At 28.7% G+C, this 22,851-nt stretch overlaps 1 protein-coding gene across 1 annotated transcript; it reads left to right on the top strand.

The window, feature by feature from the left end:
- The first annotated feature begins 8,478 nt into the window (after nt 1-8,478).
- On the top strand, nt 8,479-22,259 carry LOC145265744 (S-crystallin SL20-1-like). Its single transcript, XM_080121798.1, has 7 exons — nt 8,479-8,653; nt 11,282-11,377; nt 15,170-15,285; nt 17,006-17,042; nt 17,076-17,110; nt 20,666-20,773; nt 22,095-22,259. Exons 1-7 carry the CDS (start codon nt 8,521-8,523, stop codon nt 22,257-22,259), a joined length of 690 nt encoding a protein of 229 aa, XP_079977924.1. The 5' UTR covers nt 8,479-8,520.
- Nucleotides 22,260-22,851: the final 592 nt, after the last annotated feature.

Here is a 22,851-nt window from a genome sequence, read left to right as displayed (position 1 = left end):
TCTTATCACAAATCCGGCATTCTGCAGCAACTTCCTCTCCTAGAACCACTTTTTATAACAATCGTGTTCCTAATGCCTGCCCTTGTGCTGCACAAACAAAAGTTTCAGTACTCTTAGCCAGATACCGAGCTCTAAGCCATGATCTTTCATCAGCCACTTCTGCTATATCCTGGAAGAACCTTCCATACATTTTCTTCCTAGCCAGTCTCTTTGCCCTTCCTCTATCCATACGTTTCACATAATAAGCCTTGGTCTCACCTACCTCCACTTCATTGGCCACAACCTTAAGCATCCACTTAATAATAATAATAATAATAATAATAATAATAATAATAATAATAATAATAATAATAATAGTAATAATAATAATAATAATAATAATAATCTGGAAAATAAAGAAGTTAAAGATAACACCACTAATAGTAGGAGCGCAAGGAACGATACCGAAAAACTTTGAAAAAAGAACGGGAGAAATTGGAATCAGATGGTCGAGAAGATACAACGAATTTCCATAATGAAACTGCAGAAATATTAAGAAAACCTTTTAATGTGGAGACCAATATCACACATAAACTACACACAAACACAGAACCGGTCACAGATGCAAAACACAAAGAAACACCACATGGAATCATGAAAACTGAAATTGCATAATTAAAAAATTCTGATCTTTTTTCTCTGTGTCACCATAAACAGGCACCACACCAAATAATGAGGGTCAAGGACGATGGAAAGACCGAGGAGAGAAAACAATAGTCAGACCTTTGCTGTAAGAGTGAAAAGAGGACTGGGAGGTTGGGGAGTGTTACTGTCACAAAAATTCCAGTGATGACCAATGGCCGCCGCCAACGAGAAATCAATGGTAAGTGACTGTTGCGATACCGTAAATTCTTTTGCAAAGGTTATCGAAAGAAGTTGAAAGCACTGGAAATCTGGACAGACTTGTTGTCAGTCAGATCCTAGGGAACACCACATTGTTCTCAAAGAGCAATCTTTGGTGATGACTTGTTGGACTACTTTTTGTGAGCAAATTATAATAATAAGGTTCTCAATACTAAAAGATGTTTTAATGATGAAATAATATTTCTTAAAAACCAAATCAGGCTGTCTGAAGATATTGGCTTCCTGAGACGAAATGCGCCTAACATCGATGCTTTTTGTTTTTCTACTTCCTTTTGAAAAACCAAAACCAAAAACAACAATCCACCTTTTCCCCTTTTCTTTATCCCTATTTCCTCATTCTCCTTCCAGTCCCCCCACTTCCTGACTGGTTTTCTATCTTAAAATGTACCAAACATTAATACTGTAACCCTTTCCCCTCTCTTATTACAGAACTCATTCATGTTCTGCAGGGCAGAAAGCAAAAACAATAAAATCCACTATAAAGCAGCCAAACCAAACCAAGCACTACAAACAAGCGACTGAAGATACAAAACGTTTGAAGATAAAAACCTTCTACAAAATAACTGGATGTCACATGAATACTATTTCCACAATAGCTGGAGTCGGCATTCCGAAAAATGATATGCCGTTAATAAAACAAGCAAACCAAACCATACGCGACGGAACCTCACGAGATCGGTATAGTTTTGAAACTCAAAGTCTTCGACGACAAATATCGAAAAATTGGCCGTAAATATTAATTTATTCACCTTCAACTACGCAGTTTTGTATAAGGAGGGGTCGCTTTTTTATCGATATTTTCGCGTCGTCATCTCAGTTGAATTGACTTCTGGTTGCGCCATGGACGAATCGGCTAAGACGTTAGTTTGTTTTTCCTCCTTCGCATTACGGGTTCGCGCCTGCCTGCTTACTACCACTTTTTTTTAGCAACACCCCTAACTAATAAATCTGATAGGTCCTGAATTGGCATCTAGGCTTCAGCCTCTGTCCCATCGACGAAATGTTGCATCCCTCTGCTTGTTCTAAGTATTTTAATGGTGAATGCTCTGGCGAACTGCAGACACTTGTGCCCCCACGACGTAGACGCCCCCGACAAACCTGACAGGCAGCTAAATCCCACCCGCACACATTAGAGATCCCTAGATATAAAATATCTTTCTATTCCAGTAGTTTCTTCCCCAGAACGGCTAGACGCTGGAATACCATTCCGGGTCCCTGCTTCCTCAACTGTACTGGCACGCAGAAGTTCAAATGTAACGTGAACCGACATCTTGCTGCCAAAATCCCTACATAGTACCCCAGTAGTTGTTGACCCTGATAGTAGCCCCCTACACCAAAGTGGTAATTTGCCTTGTTTGGGATGAAAATGTAAAAAAAAAAATTAAAATTAAAAAAGCTACCCGGGCTGCCTACTGTTGTATTGACCCCCACCCCCGTTACTACCACTTTTTTCGAGGTTCCTTACACATCTACACACTCCCGGGAAACGCTGGAGACGCCGTTAGTATAATATAATCGCCCACAAAAAAAAACAAGAAATACCTAAAATAAACAAAATAAGACATTATCAATGAAATATCTAAAAAAAATGTACTAATGTCTCTAATAATAAATATTCCAAGAATAAAAATGTATAAATAATATAACAGGGTTAATAAAATATAAATAATGTCTACTTATATATGAAATCACTTTAACTGTGTACGTGCGTGTGTGCGTACACGCGTATGTGTTCCCTACTGAATCGTACACGGTTGGGCTGTGTTTTTTTTTTAATTTCACACAAATGTACATTGTGTGTCTGGCAGAATGCTTATATAATTTTTTTTCTTTTACTGAATGTTCTCGATAGATATCAAAAATCAATACTCGAAAAATCAGGTTAAGGAACAGTCACATTTTGACCAAAGTTAACACTTTCATGGAGCCTTATATCAAAATTCAATTTTGGAACAGTAGGTTCTTTGATATATTAGGAGTGTGTTCGAAATAAATGTTTCTATTTAGAGTATAAATGAGCCATACTACTTAACTTTTGCATTTTAAATTTCAGTTCAAGCCATTATATATAAAAATAATTTTTATAAAATTAAAAGTAGGTTTTCTACAGTACAATGTAGACTACAATATATTGTAGACTAAATCACTGCAGGTGGGTACGTGAAGCTTCTTTCCATAGCATCGTAGCAGGCCCCAACAAGGGCAAACAATCAATAAATTTGGTTGAAAAAATGGGACATTTTAGCGATGTCGATAATAATAAAAGTATTTGAAAGTTTGAAACATTCTTTAATCCTTATTCAGTCACGGGCAACGTCAGGTTACCCTAATAGTATAATATGAAATAAATAATCAAATATAATAAAATATAATAATAAAATAAAATATGAGAGTATAATATGAAATTAATAATCGAATACAATAAAATATAATAATAAAATAAAATATAATAGTATAATATAAAATAAATAACCTAATAAAAATATAACATTACAATAAAATATAATAGTATAATATAAAATAAATAATCTAATAGGATAAAATATAATAATAAAATAAAATATAATAGTATAATATGAAATAAATAATCTAATATAAAAATATAATAATAAAATAAAATATAATAGTATAATATAAAAAATAATCTAATATAATAAAATGTAATAATAAATAAAATTATAATAGTATAATATGAAATAAATAATCTAATATAATAAAATATAATAATAAAACAAAATATAATAGTATAATATGAAAAAAAATTTAATATAATAAAATGTAATAATAAAATAAAATATAATAGTATAATATAAAATAAATAATCTAATATAATAAAATCTAATAATAAAATAAAATATAATAGTATAATATAAAAAAAAAATCTAATATAATAAAATGTAATAATAAAGTAAAATATAATAGTATAATATAAAAAAAAATCTAATATAATAAAATGTAATAATAAAGTAAAATATAATAGTATAATATAAAATAAATAATCTAACATAATAAAATGTAATAATACAATAAAATATAATAGTATAATATAAAATAAATAATCTAATATAATAAAATATAATAATAAAATAAAATATAATAGTAAAATATAAAATAAATAACCTAATATAAAATTATAATAATAAAATAAAATATAATAGTATAATATGAAATAAATAATCTAATATAATAAAATATAATAATAAAATAAAATATAATAGTATAATATAAAATAAATAATCTAATATAATAAAATATAATAATAAAATAAAATATAATAGTATAATATAAAATAAATAATCTAATATAATAAACTATAATAATAAAATGAAATATAATAGTAGAATATAAAATAAATAATCTAATAAAATAAAATGTAATAATAAAGTAAAATATAATAGTATAATATAAAAAAATTATCTAATATAATAAAATGTAATAATAAAACAAAATATAATAGTATAATATAAAAACAATAATCTAATATAATAAAATGTAATAACAAAACAAAATATTATAGTATAATATAAAAAACAACAATCTAATATAATAAAATACAATAATAAAATAAAATATAATAGTATAATATGAAAAAAATAATCTAATATAATACAATGTAATAATAAAATAAAATATAATAGTATAATATAAAAACAATAATCTAATATAATAAAATATAATAATAAAATAAAATATAATAGTATAATATAAACAAAATAATCTAATATAATAAAATGTAATAATAAAATAAAATAAAATAGTATAATATGAAATAAATAATCTAATATAATAAAATACATTAATAAAACAAAATATAATAGTATGATATAAAATAAATAATCTAATATAATAAAATATAATAATAAAATAAAATATAATAGTATAATATAAAATAAATAATCTAATATAATAAAATATAATAATAAAATAAAATATAATAGTATAATATGAAATAAATAATCTAATATAATAAACTATAATAATAAAATGAAATATAATAGTATAATATAAAATAAATAATCTAATATAATAAAATGTAATAATAAAGTAAAATATAATAGTATAATATAAAAAAAATTATCTAATATAACAAAATGTAATAATAAAACAAAATATAATAGTATAATATAAAAACAATAATCTAATATAATAAAATGTAATAATAAAATAAAATATAATAGTATAATATAAAAACAATAATCTAATATAATAAAATATAATAATAAAATAAAATATAATAGTATAATACGAAATAAATAATCTAATATAATAAAATGAAATAATAAAATAAAAAATAATAGTATAATATGAAATAAATAATCTAATATAATACAATGTAATAATAAAATAAAATATAATAGTATAATATGAAATAAATAATCTAATATAATAAAATGTAATAATAAAGTAAAATATAATAGTATAATATAAAAACAATAATCTAATATAATAAAATGTAATAATAAAATTAAATATAATAGTATAATATGAAATAAATAATCTAATATAATAAAATATAATAATAAAATAAAATATAATAGTATAATATGAAATAAATACTCTAATATAATAAAATATAATAAAAAAATAAAATATAATAGTATAATATGAAAAAAATAATCTAATATAATAAAATGCAATAATAAAATAAAATATAATAGTATAATATAAAAAAATAATCTAATATAATAAAATATAATAATAAAATAAAATATAATAGTATAATATGAAAAACATAATCTAATATAATAAAATGTAATAATACAAAAATATAATAATGTAATATAAAAACAATAATCTAATATAATAAAATATAATAATAAAATAAAATATAATAGTATAATATAAAATAAATAATCTAATATAATAAAATGTAATAATAAAGTAAAAAAATAGTATAATATAAAAACAATAATCTAATATAATAAAATGTAATAATAAAAAATATAATAGTATAATATGAAATAAATAATCTAATATAATAAAATGTAATAATAAAGTAAAATATAATAGTATAATATAAAAACAATAATCTAATATAATAAAATGTAATAATAACATAAAATACAATAGTATAATATAAAAACAATAATCTAATTTAATAAAATGCAATAATAAAATAAAATATAATAGTTTAATATAAAATAAATAATCTAATATAATAAAATATAATAATGAAATAAAATATAATAGTATAATATGAAATAAATAATCTAATATAATAAAATGCAATGATAAAATAAAATATAATAGTATAATATAAAATAAATAATCTAATATAATAAAATATAATAATAAAGTAAAATATAATAGTATAATATAAAAACAATAATCAAATATTATAAAATGTAATAATAAAATTAAATATAATAGTATAATATACAATAAATAATCTAATATAATAAAATGTAATAATAAAGTAAAAAATAATAGTATAATATAAAAACAATAATCTAATATAATAAAATGTAATAATAAAAACATATAATAGTATAATATGAAATAAATAATCTAATATAATAAAATGTAATAATAAAGTAAAATATAATAGTATGATATAAAAACAATAATCTAATATAATACAATATAATAATAAAATAAAATATAATAGTATAATATGAAATAAATAATCTAATATAATAAAATATAATAATAAAAAAATATGAGAGTATAATATAAAATAAATAATCTAATACAATCAAATATAATAATAAAATAAAATATAATAGTATAATATAAAATAAATAATCTAATATAAAAATATAATAATAATATGAAATATGATAGTATAATATAAAATAAATAACCTAATATAAAACATATAATAATGAAATATAATATAAAATAATAATATAAACAATCTTATAGATAGACTATAATAATAAAATAAAATATAATAGTATAATATAAAATAAATAATCTAATATAATAAATGTAATAATATAATAAATATAATAGTATAATATAAAATAAATAATCTAATATAATAAAATGTGATAATAAAAAAATATAATAGTATAATATAAAATAAATTATCTAATATAATAAAATATAATAATAAAAAAAATATAATAGTATAATATAAAAAAATAATCAAATATAATAAAATGCTATAATACAATAAAATATAATAGTAAAATATGAAATAAATAATCTAATATAATAAAATGTAATAATAAAAAAATATAATAGTATAATATAAAATAAATAATCTAATATAATCAAATGTAATAATAAAAAAATATAATAGTATAATATGAAAAAAATAATCAAATATAATAAAATGTAATGATAAAATAAAATAAAATATAATAGTATAATATAAAAACAATAATCTAATATAATAAAATGTAATAATAAAATAAAATATAATAGTATAATATAAAATAAATAATCAAATATAATAAAATGTAATAATAAAGTAAAATATAATAGTATAATATAAAATAAATAATCTAATATAATAAAATGTAATAATAAAATAAAATATAATAGTATAATATAAAATAAATAATCTAATATAATAAAATGTAATAATAAAATAAAATATAATAGTATAATATGAAATAAATAATCTGATATAATAAAATGTAATAATAAAATAAAATATAATAGTATAATATGAAATAAATAATCTAATATAATAAAATGTAATAATAAAATATAATAGTATAATATGTAATAAATAATCTAATATTATAAAATGCAATAATAAAATAAAATATAATAGTATAATATGAAATAAATAATCTAATATAATAAAATATAATAATAAAATAAAATATAATAGTATAATATTAAATAAGTAATGTAATATAATAAAATGTAATAATATAATAAAATATAATAGTATAATATGAAATAGATAATCTAATATAATAAAATATAATAATAAAATAAAATATGATAGTATAATATAAAATAAATAATCTAATATAATAAAATGTAATAATAAAATAAAATATAATAGTATAATATGAAATAGATAATCTAATATAATAAAATATAATAATAAAATAAAATATGATAGTATAATATAAAATAAATAATCTGGTATAATAAAATATGATAATAAAATAAATATAATAGTATAATATAAAATAAATATTCCAATATAATAAAATGTGAATAATAAAATAAATAAAATATATATATTATAATCACGTTCAAAATAATAACTTAATAAAGCACTATTAATAAAAATCTCAATGATAATCAACTAATTTAAACTTAAGTCGGGCAAATTCTTTTTTACACTGTTTTCCAGCACTGCAATTTAATTAATCTTTTGAAGTCCGACATCTTCTAGTTTTACTTATTCAGTTTTAATTAAACTCGCGATTTTTACACTCTATGGACAGACAAAAAGGCTTTCTTAATTGCCACGTTTATACATTGTTCTCAATTGCAGTATTACACAATTAACGTCTACAGTGCAATAGGCAATTGGAGAACATTGAATTGGCGTCCTTGGACGGAAGCAACATGTGTAACGAGCCTGTTAACCTGTGACTCAAAAATCAGTATAAATTCAACGGTGTTTCTTCGCTTTGCATTCAGACGAGAATCAAAGTCAAATCCAAACGTTTACCTCCGTGAAGCACCAACAACTCTCTTACCATGCCTAACTACACTCTGTACTACTTCAATGGCCGCGGCCGTGCCGAGATCCTTCGTATGATGATGGCCGCTGCAGGCGTCAAATACATGGACAAGAGGTTCGAATTCAACGAATGGGACAAATACAGGAACGGTAAGATTATTTTTATTCTCCACCTCGCTCACACACCCTTTCTCTCTCTCTCTCTCTCTCTCTCTCTCTCTTTGATTCTTATATAAGGCAGTCACCACTTATCAAGGTCAAAAGGCAACTCAAGGATAAGAGTTAATGTATTATGGTGATAGTTTAGCAAGGTGTAAATTGGGTAAAATTGTTATTATTTAAGGGAATTGCTCAAGAAGAACTTGCTTACATTAGACTTGAAACCTAGCATATCGTAATCGGTCGGGAAGCAGCTAATGGAAGATTGTTTCCCATGCGAGCAGCTCTTTCTAACAAAGAAACTTTGTTCATGGAATATCCGCTTAGAATTTGGCAGAGATAGAGTGATTCTCGATATGGTAAGTATATGATGTTGGATGTCTGTCCGTCGAAACGCCGAGAATCATCTAATCGTCTTGAAGGGATGATATATGATTCGCGTTGAATCATGGGTTACAAAATCTCTGACCACTCCTCTCCTGAGTCGACACTGTTTGACTCCAGCGGCAAGGAGATATTCAGGGCGACTGGTAGCAATGTTGAGACAAACGCAAACCATTCAGTATCTACTATTCTCGAATGACCACACATTGTAGAACTGACCATGCTCAATAATGCTTAACCTGACCAACATCATTATATGCAATAGAAATAGAATACATTTTTCTGTTTGACACCATTGCTGTTCGCTTTCCTGACATATATAAAGCCTTTATTTCTCATCTTGTCTATAGCCATGCATGGTAGCCTCATCGATTAGCTCATTTGGAATTAAAGTTGAATGTGACTTGTTTTTTCTCCAGGTGGTTAGCTGGACGAAGAGGTATTATTGAATAAATGATATTTATATTTCATTTAGCCAACGTATTGACGTTTTCTTTTATATAAAAGAAACCTCGCTTAGAGTAAGAATAAAAAAGTGATAGGGAGAAAGGAAGAACCGCAAAAAAAAAACGAGAATAGAAAAATAGATAGACGGATAGGAAGATAGACGTCTTAAACAATATGATTTACACATTGGTCTCGGACAACAACGAGTAGCTATGTTAGAATATTATAACCCACAAGAATATAAAATATATGACATAATATGATAAAATTCCAACATAATGAATTGTTTGTAATATATTTAATTATTCCATAAATTTTGCATTGTTCTCAAATATAATTCTTACTTGTTTTATGTTAATTTGGTTCGTTCTCAGAATTCAAAGCAGTATTTTTCTATAATGATAATGAAGAATCATATTTTCTCTGAGTATTTAATAAATACAGGTTTATGTCATCTGATATATAAACAGATATATGCCTGTCTGCCTGTCTGCCTGTCTGTGGGTCTGGCAGTCTGTCTATATATTTTCAAACTCTATCTCCACCGAAATTAAAAGTGGCAGAGCGACGCTAGAGACTTCAACTGTCATTTTATAGTTCTTTAGCCGATTAAATATTTTATTAAGGGGTCAAAATGGGTCAAAATTGAAAAAAAAAAAACTTTAAAAACTTGTACATTTATCTTTATTTATTATTAGTTTATATTTAATTTTTAATTTTTAATCACTTTATATGCGTGTCACGTCGGTACAGTGATAACGTCACCAGCTTTGAATGCTACAGTTTCGGTTCTAGTTGATGGCATCTAAATACATTTAATTACTTTTGAAATCACGACTATAATAATATATACGAAATCGGGACAAATTTAAATATCCTATTAAAGCGTTATTTACGCCCGGGCAAATCCAGGCGCCGCCCACCGTAGTGTATTGTTAAACTAGAAAAATAGATTTATTTATCTCCGTTGGTTTTCATAATGGTGCCGATAATGGCGGCAATATAACAACTAAAAGTTGATTTTTTAATGAATGTTGGATAGATGACGGGAACGCCCAAAAATATGTAACGCAGGTGCACACTTAATGACAGCGATTTACGATTGCTGAGCGATAACGTCAATCTACATTCTAATCGAGAGTTGGTGGTCATGGAAAATGACCTAAAACGGAAACAATGGGACGTCCTACATTTTAACCTGGATTGGAATTACTAAAAATACAAAACAATAAAACAAGAATGTCAATATAAGAGCAACACATTAATCAACACACAGATAGACGTAGAACACAGAATAGCGTGGGTATTCCGTCGTCAAACAACCACATTTATTTCACATATCGTTCGTTTTCTCTCTTTCTCTCTCCTACGTTAACTTCGAAGCGATAAGAGTAAAAATAAATTGTATTGTTTTAATTTAAATGTTTCACTGTTGTGAATTTAATAACCAACCGAGGAAAAAGAAGAACAAACTATGTGTATATGATTTCGCACGCATTTGACAAAAGTGCGACCAAAAATTATATAGATTTTCTAAAAACATAAGGCAACGTTTATCCGACTAACATTAAAACAAAATTACTGGATGGATTATCGTAAATTTTGGTGAACAATATTTATTTTCTCTAACAAGTACATAACCCGTTTTTTGTAATATTCAATGCAGGTGTGACGATGAGGACGCCCATTTTTTATCGGATCAATTCATTCGTACACCGCCGAGTACATACAGGTTTTATGTTATATTTTTTATATCACTCATCGATTTACTGCGTTTCTCTTTTACAGATATGCCCTGCATGCGCGTGCCCGTCTTGGAGATGGACGGTGGCATGAAGATGCCTGAGACCATGGCTATTGCCAGGTATTTGGCCCGTGAACACAGTGAGTATTTTAAACATTTTTATTAACGTTTTATGCAGTTTAATATTTTTTAAATATTCTAATTAAAAGCAAACTTCAAGTTAGTGGATGCATTTGAAGTCAATCAATTCTTTCTACAAAATGATTTTTATACACATGAATACTCTTCTATAAGAGCCTCTGGATTCATTTCCCCAATAGTTAGACAATTGTATTACGTAAACGTGCGGTGCCAAGTAAGTAAATATCGTAATTCGTGGCAGTTGTAGCCCCAGAATCACGACGTGCACTTCTGTAACGTACTTTTTCTAACTATACTACTCTGTTTGTCTTGATCATTACTAGACTGTATTACCACAACACTTCTGTAATTCAACATATTTTGTACAAAAACCTTGATTGCTTTACTTCTCCATCAGTTTGGAGCCATTAATATCTTACTGGAAACGTATTTTCGTGGTCTAATTATATACTATTATAAGAGACAATAGGAAATAAACCCTAGGAATGCAGCAATGTCAGCAGAGAACTGCAAGCACTCAAATGACGCCGCTCTTCTCGGCATATATGTATTCTAGCTAATTGTCGCTGAGATGAGTGAAGCGATCGGCTACACAACTCGCGATTCCTAAAAAAACATGGGTGTTTACTGACGCGCAACCAATTGGCATCGTGAATTAAATTGCAATTACAAGTGGCTCTTTAACGCAATAATAGTGAAAACAACGTGAACCTGCAAGAGCAAGTCTGTCAAAACATCATGACATCGAATGAAACTTTCTGATACTTACATAATGGTTTTCAAACATGATATTTTATTATAGAACTTTTATTTGCTGTTATCTTTTTGAAGTGTTCTGAAGTGTTACATTTGACAGTTTCTCCTTATATATATATATATATATATATATATATATATATATATATATATATATATATATATATATATATATTGAAAATGGTCAATCTTGTCTGCTTTGTTTTTACTTCCGATTTCTGATATTCACTTCGCTGGATAATTAGACATTGTCACCTGGAAAAGAAATCCATTTTTAACATATGAAAAACGATAATCAAGGACCATGCCTTGCTTTTGACCGTTGTCATGTCTACAGACAGAAATCAGGTGTCAAGCCAACAGACATTTTAGATTATAATGGAACGTCTAATTTTTATTATATGTTTCGAATGGGCACATATATCACTCAACGATATATATTCGTTCACTGGCAGGATGATTAGCTGTATCACATTTCTTCAGTGCGGTTAGACTACCACCACTACTTAGTAATGATCGAACATTAAAAAAATGTAGCTGATAGCCTGCAGCTCTATCTATTCGGCCATGAAAGAAGCGGTCGTAAATGATATCTGCAATATTCCTTATATAAAGATCAACTCGCCGTGCTCAATTTATTTAAAAAGAGCATTGCATTACACCAAGATGCAGGAGCAGGCATAAACCAACGATAGTACTCGACTCGAATAGAGTGGTTTCTATAGTCATCGACATATAGACTGTCTCGCAGTACTCGATTACGTATATAAGAGCATATAGAAGAGTATATATAAGAGCATACAAGAGTATATATATATAGTCATCCACATACATCACTGTATCGCTGTATCACCGCTCATCAGTGCGGCTAGACAGGCAACTACCTCCAGCCAAGATCAAAACCCGACCACCCAAACGACAGTCAAGGCTTCTTATTATTATGCTATTCGGCTGCTGCTGTGCGTGTAGTGAATTAACGATGTTCGTACATAGTCCAAAATGCCTAAAACGGCGAGATCTGACGTTGCCCGCAACTGAATGAGCGGCAATGAATTTTTCACACACACCCTTTATTTTATTATCATCGAAATTGATGAAATAGCACATTTTAAAACCGAATCGATTGATTGCTCGCTCTAGTCGGGGACTAACCGAGGCGCAGTGAAAGGAAGCTTCACGTGCCTCCCGGTCTACAGTACAGTGTACTTTACATTGCACTTAATTAACATACTGTTGATTTTATAAAATTATTTTATATATAATGGCTTAAAGTAAAGTTTAAAATTCCAAAATTAAGTATCATACTTTAATTGTGCTCTAAAAAAAACATTCATTGCAAACGCGCCTCTATTATATCTAAGAACCTACTGTTGCTTTTATATGCCTGGCCTTACTGGTTGTACGATTATATTGGCTTAAATTTCAGATTAAAATACAAAATTTAAATATCATAGTTCAATTGTGCTTTCAACAGAAACAGTTCGAACGTTCCCCGTTTTATATCAAACCAACTGCTGTTGATTATATATGTCGAGCCTTTCTGCTTGTGTTATAATAAAACATATCAAATACACTTATAAGAGAAGACTTTGGTAAAAATCGGCTGTTCCTTCTTTCATCCAATTATTTCGATTATCGATACATATTGAAGATATTTCGAAACAAAACCTATCTAAGAAAACTGCCAGTTAAAAAAAGTGCAGTCGTATACAACGTTCCCAAAATCTGCCCAGCAGTTTTCGAGTCTGTAAGGAAAACTTCCCTTTACATATAATCCCTATATATATATATATATATATATATATATATATATATATATATATCCTCTTACACACACACTATTTTTAGTTACTATATTTACCCCATCTTACGGTGTTATTTATAATCTTATTGGATTATATACATGTGTATTATTTACTGTACTGTGTTTTGTTACTAATTTTTAATGTCGTATTCCGGGATTCTACTGTACGTGTACAGGATTTCAATTGCCATTAGAGTTACTGTATAAGGCTCTACTCTTATCTATTGGATAAGAAGCCGCATTTGTCACCGGACAATCTATAAAAACACCGTTTGGCCAAATTTTCATATCCATTTTGTCTTGTTCGAACGCGTTTTTTTTTCCGGTTGTTGATGATGATATTACGCGTAATAAACAGTCGCCATATGATATGTGATATAAGAAATTTTATTTGATTTATTTATTGAGAACATAATTTATTTGTCTTAATGTTATTTGTGTGTAATTTGAACCAGACTTTATTCAGCGTATTATCTGCTTTCCTCGGAACATGACGTTATGCGCTCGGGTTTATATAGTAATGTGATGTAAGACGTCGGTCAGCCAATCAAAGCACTGCAAAGTAGCAGACAAACTTTTCGAAACAAAAAAAGGAAGGAAATAAAATTCATTAAGCAGCACCCGCTTGTAACAGTCCTTTTCTGAAAACTGTAACCAAAAAAATGAATATCTCCAGTTTGGAAAAATAGTTGATGACAACGAAACAAGCCGTCTCATATTGTCAAGAAAAAAATTAATTGCTGAAAAAAAATCACAAGACAAAACTCAGCTTTAGCTGTAAAGAAAAAAAGGTATCTTTATTTGTTACACAAAAACATTTTAAAAAACTAAAAAAAAAAACTTTGCATATCTGCTTTGTTTTGGACATTTTCGTTGGTCATAAAAAGAAATTACAGTAAAACAAAACTTATTATATTACGAAAAAATAAAGCAAAAATCTTGTTACGGTAGGTTGTTTTTTTCTTGGTTTATTTATTTTTTTATTTTACTTTGTTCATTTCTTCTGTTCAAATTATTATATTTACATGTTTCCTTTATGTTTTTATGCAGCGTTTGTTACGCTTTCATAAGCGGCGAAGCTCGGCGGTTAACGGCGTGTTCCGAGTAACGCCGATCGGACGTTGAGTTACGCCAGGTTCAAATTATGCACAAGTACCTTTTTAATAAGTGACATATAATTTATAGCTTGTTTATTAAAGTAATTGTAAATTTCTCATTGTCTATCCATTAGATTTCTACCCCAAGAGCAGCATGGACATGATGAGGTGTGACTACATCGCTGATTGCTTCTATGAAATCATGCACGATTACATGAGGTACTACCATTGGAAGAATGGACGTTTCAGGGTGAGTACTTTTAAATTTATTTTACTTATTGGTAAAAATGTTACGGCTGAGTTACCTGTTTCGTTTGATTAAAAACATAAGTACCGAATTGAGATAACGTTCCCTCCCTCTGATTGATTTGTAGTCATCGACATACAGTCCTGTTTCGTTGTATCACAACTCATCAGTGCCGCTAGACTAGCATCTCTCCAAAACCAAGGATTGAACCTAGAACCGTCGTGTTGACAGTCGGCAATTCTCCCACTCGGCCATGGAATCGACGCCCGTAAATAACTCGTTGGAATGTCTATTTAAATAGACACCCGACACCACTTTTATAGTGCTCAAATCGCCTGTTCGTAAACAAACAACGAGCTTAGCATTTTCAGTCAATTAAGTAGCGGGTGATATATATATATATATATATATATATATATATATATATATATATATATATATATAATCTTAGTCATTCAATGAATTTAAACATTTATGACGTGAAATGTTTAAATTTCAAATCAAAAGATTTTTATTATTCTATGTAAGACAAAGAATACATATGAAATATTATAACTCCTTATCCTATGGGATTTCGATGTCTACCATCTCTTCAGAGGAGAAAATATTAGCAAATGGTTATAATTGTTTACGCCTTATTTGTTTAAGTCAGTTAGACATGGGAAATCACAATTAAAAGTTGCTTAAGTATTTAAATGTCATAGAGTAAGGGAAGCCAATCAAAAGGATATAAAAATTCGCATCCAAAATGTACGGGAAAATCCGGAGTGAATGTCTTTGATAGCAGTGTGTTAAAATGATTTTTATATTCATTGAATGACGAAAATTTGATTTATTTACTCTCTCTTGTATATCGAGCAATTTTTCTTTAGATGGGATGGTACTTATAGATTATTACTGCCAATAATATTTGTAAGACTTATAAACACAGGTGTCCATACCAGTTGATTGTTAGATAATATATATATATACAGTTTTGAAAATAATAAGCGGAAGTTTCTCAAGAGCTCTTTCGGCTATCATCTCATCAGGAGAACATAGATAGAGTACAAAATAATATTGTGTCGAAAATAAAGAGTTCTAATGGTGAACTTATTAAATGTGCCAAAAGTACGGGGACACTAAAATAAATTTATTAACGTTTAAAAAACGATTAAAATATTGGCACAATCTTTTCTCCCGTTTTTTTTTCTCCCTCGTTGTGCCAATATATATATATACACACACACACACACACACACACACACACACACACACACACACACACACACACACACGCACACACGCACACACACACATATATATATTTATATTTATATAGATATAAAATTTAATTGCAGAAATTCGCCTCTGGACAATATTAGCGTAGGTTTGCAATAACAAATGTCACATACAAATTTTATTTCTAAACTATTATCCACCATCTTATGGAATTGTAGAATGCCGTTTCATACATATTTATTCGTTATAGTAAAATCCTACAATCCATTCTAGAAGCGCCACCAGCACTTTCGTCACGATCTACAGAGGAAGTAGTTCGATGACACCCAAATCCTTCTTTTTATTTTGAAATCACCACACTATAATAATATGTACGAAATCTGGACAAATTAAAATGTCATATGTCAGCATATTTTACGACCTGGACAAAGCCGGGCGCCTACTCCGCAAGTAAATTCATAAATCATAGATTTTTCTTAAATGGGTTTTTTATTCGTTTCAGTTTGGTAACAATGGAATGATGTCTTCCGACATGGGAGGTAACTCCGGAATGATGTCCTCTAACATGGGAGGTAACAGCGGCGATATGATGAGCTCTAACTACGATGTAAGTATACGTTTGGATTTTTGTATTTAATTAGTTTAGATAGAATTAACCCTTCTCTCCGACAAAGATATTTGACCTCAGCAGTTACATCCCCCGCCTATAAAATAAAACCTTCAATCTGAAAGGTTATAAACTAGTGTGGTTAGAACCCGTCGGTATGTTCATGTCGGAGTACATCAGGTCACCCGCAATAAACCAATCTTTATCAAAAGTATACCTGGGATACTGTGTCCTTTTGACTCCGATTAAATTGTTTAATCTGGATGGTGTTTGTAGCAAAGATATGAATCAGAAATATTTACACTTTCGTTTAAGAAAGTGCTCCCTACTCGGCGGTGTACCCTGAAAATCTAGCCACTCAGTATTTTATGTTTTAACCGTATGATAGCATATAATTTATTTTATTTCTTTCTATTTAATTAAATTAAAAAATAATTACTTGTAACAATAAAACAGGTATCCATTTTCGACAAAAATGCATTCATCATAACAGTAAATTTCTAATGCAAATTTTCCAACTTTTGAACAAATTTACTTTTATAAATATGGACGTTAAAAACATTCATTCGAGTATTTGAACAAAAGGAAACATCCCATTACCCTTTTTTTATTTTTTTCCTATTCATAACAATAATAAATAATAAAAAATGACGCTAGTGAGGTTTATTATATACTCAACATAATTGTGTTCATCCAGGACAGTTCCGTCTGCACAAGGTAAGATTTAACGGAGCCACTTTCTTCCCATGTTATTTATTACTTTTTAAAATTTTCTTTGAAATTTTTAACTGCGAAGTGTAACTATTTTTATTTCTCAATAATTCTTCCTACAAATAAACAGATTTCAAAGAATCGAATCAATTTTCACATTTTGTCAGGTGTTGGCTTACATATGTTTTAAATATAGAATTCACAGGGGTAAGATTTTTAAGGTAAACCGCCGGGTGGGGAACTCTTTTATTAGGAGAGTTTGGCGTATATTGGGCAGCATGTCCTTTTGCACAGGTTCCTGGTAACAAATACATATAGGAGTTAAAATTAAAAGGCATGTGAATCAATCGATTTACGTCATCGTATAGCTTTGAGAGTTTTGACGCTTCTACACTATTGGGACGGTTTCAAAAATCGTAATACTGAATTTCAAATGAAAACAATGGTATCGACGTATTCCTCGTATTCCTAAGATGATTATATTAAAAAAATTATGAAACTCGATACGGTAGAAAATGATTTATTAAAGTAAATAAAACAAAGAATTTGATGAAAACGATCGTAAGAGACCAGATAGTTCAAAAAGGATGAATTTTCCGTTTTGATTCAAGCAAGATGTCGGCAATTTTTCATCTGCTGCCATGATTAAAAAATTGTTTTGTTTAATAATTCAGTAATATTCAGGTAATTTCGACTACAGAATTTGGAAGCTACCAATGTAATATATTAGAATTGACAAAAAATAAGTTTAAACCATTTGTTTTTATCTGAAAACTCAATTAATAGACTGAAATAATATCGTGCCAGTTCTGTAGAAGCGCCAGAATTTTGGACTTTAGTAACGTTAACATACAATAGAATTGCGTTGGAGAAATATTTGTAATAAGCCAAAGCCATCAGAAGCAATCTCACTAGACTTTATTCTATCTACACTTCAATTTCTGGTTCCTCTTTATAAAAAGTGTTAATACGACCCAGCTTCAAATAATTTCGCTTTTTTACTGTTTGACTTACGCTAAACACAATTTCCATGAACGCAGTTTCTTTCCAATAACTTTCTCAGGCATGTAAGTAAGGTTCAGTTTCATAAATATTATAACATGATCATCTTCAAATGAAATGGCAACAATGACTTGCAATACACCCTTATTGGGGGGGCGGTGGCGAAGGGGTTGGCTGTGGCGAAAGGGTTAACGACAGGGATTAAACACCTGGGCGTTTCAAATTTAAATCCAGTTCGTTTCATAGCAAAACACTTAAACCAACACTTGACTTTGTGTCTAGCCTACTAAAGAATAGGTAAATAAAATAAACCCTTGTCACCAATTGACATCGCATACATCATTTCATTCATCGCATACATCATTTCCAATTCTCATTCTTCATCACTCTACCGAAATTCTTTTCCTCTTCTATCCCGACGGTCACCGCATGTTGGAGCATAGCAACTAACGAGTGGACGTCCTTTGTAAGGTCGCATGAGATAGTTAGACATGAACGATTTTACCGTTAAAGACGAAGCTCTTCTGTGTAAAGGAATATTGCAACGCTCTTCTTCGTCAATGTTGCCGGTTGCTTTAGTATGTTAATAGGTATATACATTGTGATATGCGGTTATATTTGGGGTAGTAAATCCCTTTCTTATTTGAGGATTTTTGTAAAGGTTCAGAAGTGTATCCGTTATTTAATTGGTCCCAACTTTTCGTATCTGCAATATTTCTCTCACTGACCTGAGGTTCTTTTCTATAACTATAGGCATGTGTTCTTCAGAATTCTTTGATCTGTTCTTTACTTCCTTTGTTACAGCTCCTCTGACACGTTGGTCTAGCAGATACCTCATTGTAATACACTTATACTATTCTCTTTCTGCTGACTGTTTTCCTCCTAATTACAGCAATGACTAAGATTAATAAACATCCCTTGTCTCTGCAAAATCATATTTCGTTCTTGCTGTCATTTGACATCAAGTGACGTCAAGCCTTGCCGAGAACTATTTCCATAAAAAATAATAAAATAAAATTAATAATTCGCCATAGACGACAACTGGTAGGTTCCTTTAAAATTGGCATTCGAGATGTAGGGGCCAGCGCCATTATGTTGTTGGGTTACTTCATTTACTCTTTATTCTTACCGTTTAATTCTGAATATTTTGCAAATGTTATTTTTGTTAGTGTTTTGTATAACTTATGAACGAACCTACAATTAAACACGAAATATACATGAATTAAACATGTACCATTTAGAAAAACACAGGATTATAGTAAAATTTGTCTCCTAATTTTTACTTCCGGTTTCTACTCCGCAGATTGGACAACAATAATAAACAAAATATGTTTTGTTCATTGATTATCTTTCTATCAGTTAGTGTGAAAGCTACCCTTTCCCATGTGTAATTCTCCAGTCAAATAGATAGCAGGAACTGCAAGTAAAAAAAAAACAGTCAATCTTGACTATAACCAACACATTTATATTTGTTACAATGACAACTATAATATATTTGAAAAAATGTGACTCTTTTGTCCATCTTTTGAGAATCGATTATTTTAATCAGTAAAGAATGAGTTTGCAAAGTTGTATAATTTGAAAATAGGCATGATAACATCTAAAATAAGCTTATTTTTGCTCGTTATAGACCCCCTCTCTCTATTTCTTCCTCTCTCTCTATTTATTCCCCTCTCTCTCTCTCCTTCTCTCTCTCTCGTTCTATTTCTCAACCTCTCTCTCTCTCTCTCTCTCTCTCTCTCTCTCTCTCTCTCTCGCTGCCTCTATTTCTCCCCTCTTTTGTCTCTCTCTATCTGTTTTAATTTAAGGTATATCATAATAAACCATTTTTTCCAATTCCAGAACTACCTGCAATGGAGGTACATGAACACCTTCAACCGTATCATGCCGTTCATGGAAAGAACACTGAGCATGCGCGATGGTGGTAACAAATTCTTCATGGGTGACCAGGTAGGTGTTTTGTTATTCTCTACATTAAAAAAGTCCATAGACTTGTGAATCCATAAGTTTGATGTAGCTTCTGATGTACATGTTCCAACAGGACTCTTACCTTCTCATATATTAGTTTGGAAAATAAATGAGTTTATTTTATATAATTCTTAAATGAGTCAAAGAAATACTGTAACACTCCAGATATCGTTGTTTCCGAGATATATCCTTAATCTCGATATGTATTTCTTCAACTCTGACTGACGCATATTCTCATTATACTCCTAACCATAACAATAACCTACTCTCTGTTTTTATCACCCGTATTATTTATGTGTCAAGTAAGAGTTTACCATATTTGAATTCCGAGAATAGACTAGTAAATAAAGGAATACATAAAAACTTTTGTTATTTGTTATTGACATTCATTAGGTCTGGTTCAAAAAGTAATTTCCAATTCTTTTAACGTGCAGCTATTTACTCCCTTAGAGAATCTGATTTATTTACTAATAAGGTAGACGGAGTCGGGGGACACTACCCTATTCCAGTGTTGACTCATCTCACTGCTATCATCACTAGGTTACAACATTTCCTAGAAAACCTAAATTCATGCTAGTCTGCTCGTAAATATTAAAATAGTTACATTTTTAAACAGAGGGCAATCATGGCAGTGAGCATTTATTATTTACGGTGGCAAATACCCACGAAAAATAATCACGTTAAAAGATGGGTTCGGCGATTTCAAAGTGGGGCGGAGATGTGAGTAACAAAATGCGTTGCAGACTCTCGTGCACAGCCACAACCTCATCGCTCAAATATTTGCATTTAAAATTGTACGTACTGTGTATGAAAATAAATCTCGGGTACAAAACCTCGCCAGTTTTAATGGTAGTTCTCCCGTCTTCGTAGCTCATCTTTTTTTAGTTAAAAATTCAGATGCATTACTTCTAGAACGACACTCGTAAATACAAATGTTGTTTCGATTTCAACTACCAATAACCTAGCTGGCCATTGTCCCGGCATTTCCCGGGAAAGTAGATTACGTCAAGAAATTACATACTCCACCTTGAACGAATCGGCGCGGTCGCATTAATGTAACTCAGATTGTGTGTACTAAAAAATGGTGTTTACTTTAACAGGATAATTTCCTTATTGAATATTAATGTCAAAATGAAACCTGTTCTTAACATGTAAACCATTGTCTATTTCCAAGTAACGCTTTACAAGACGAAATACTTCGTCGAATCCTATGGTAATTTTATTTAAGCGAGAAAACTGAGCTAACTTTATTATATATATATATATATATATATATATATAACTTTTATGCTTCTCTTTATAGATGATGTGGTGTGATATGATGTGCCATGCCTGCCTGGAGAACCCCTACATGGAGAACCAGTCCATGTTCAGCAGCTACCCCAAACTGATGGCCCTGAGGACCCGCGTTTCCAGTCACCCGAAGATTTCTTCTTACTTGAAGAGCCGTTCCAACACCAACTGGTAGATAACGGATCCCACTTTCACGAAATCATCCATTGAATATGGAACAAATACAAATGCGAGGAATTGATTATATGACTGAGATTTCGGAATACATTGAACTAAAATTGTATTTTTGAAAATATTTAATAAAAGTATTCTATCATGAAATATTTTTTTCTTTGAAATTTTTTTTGAGGACTTTATGCTTCCTTAGCTGTTTCTACTCGGGATTGCTCAGAAGTCGTTTTCCTTTAAATTTTTAACAATTTTTTAGCGTTTTTATTAGAGTATATATATATATATATATATATATATATATATATATATATATATATATATATATACACTCTAATAAAAACGCTAAAAAATTGTTATATATATATATATATATATATATATATATAGTTTGTCGAAGATGTTGATTGTGTATTGTCCAGTTCAGTGGGTAGCGCCCGTACACGCGCAAATATATAGTATTAGTAGTAATCCACTTTTTAGAAGCACAGAGAAAATGAAATTCAAAGTATTTAGTTAGAAAGAACGATCACGTGCGGACATGTATTTATATTAAAGAAACAAATATTTATTTATTTATTTAAAGTTCATATTTTCGG

The sequence above is a fragment of the Euprymna scolopes genome, chromosome 40 (assembly GCF_053919585.1).
Source record: "Euprymna scolopes isolate OS-2025 chromosome 40, ASM5391958v1, whole genome shotgun sequence".
NCBI classification, from domain to species: Eukaryota; Metazoa; Mollusca; class Cephalopoda; order Sepiida; family Sepiolidae; genus Euprymna; species Euprymna scolopes.
Note: the sequence above shows the minus strand (reverse complement) of the source record. Positions and strands in the feature narration are given on the sequence as shown.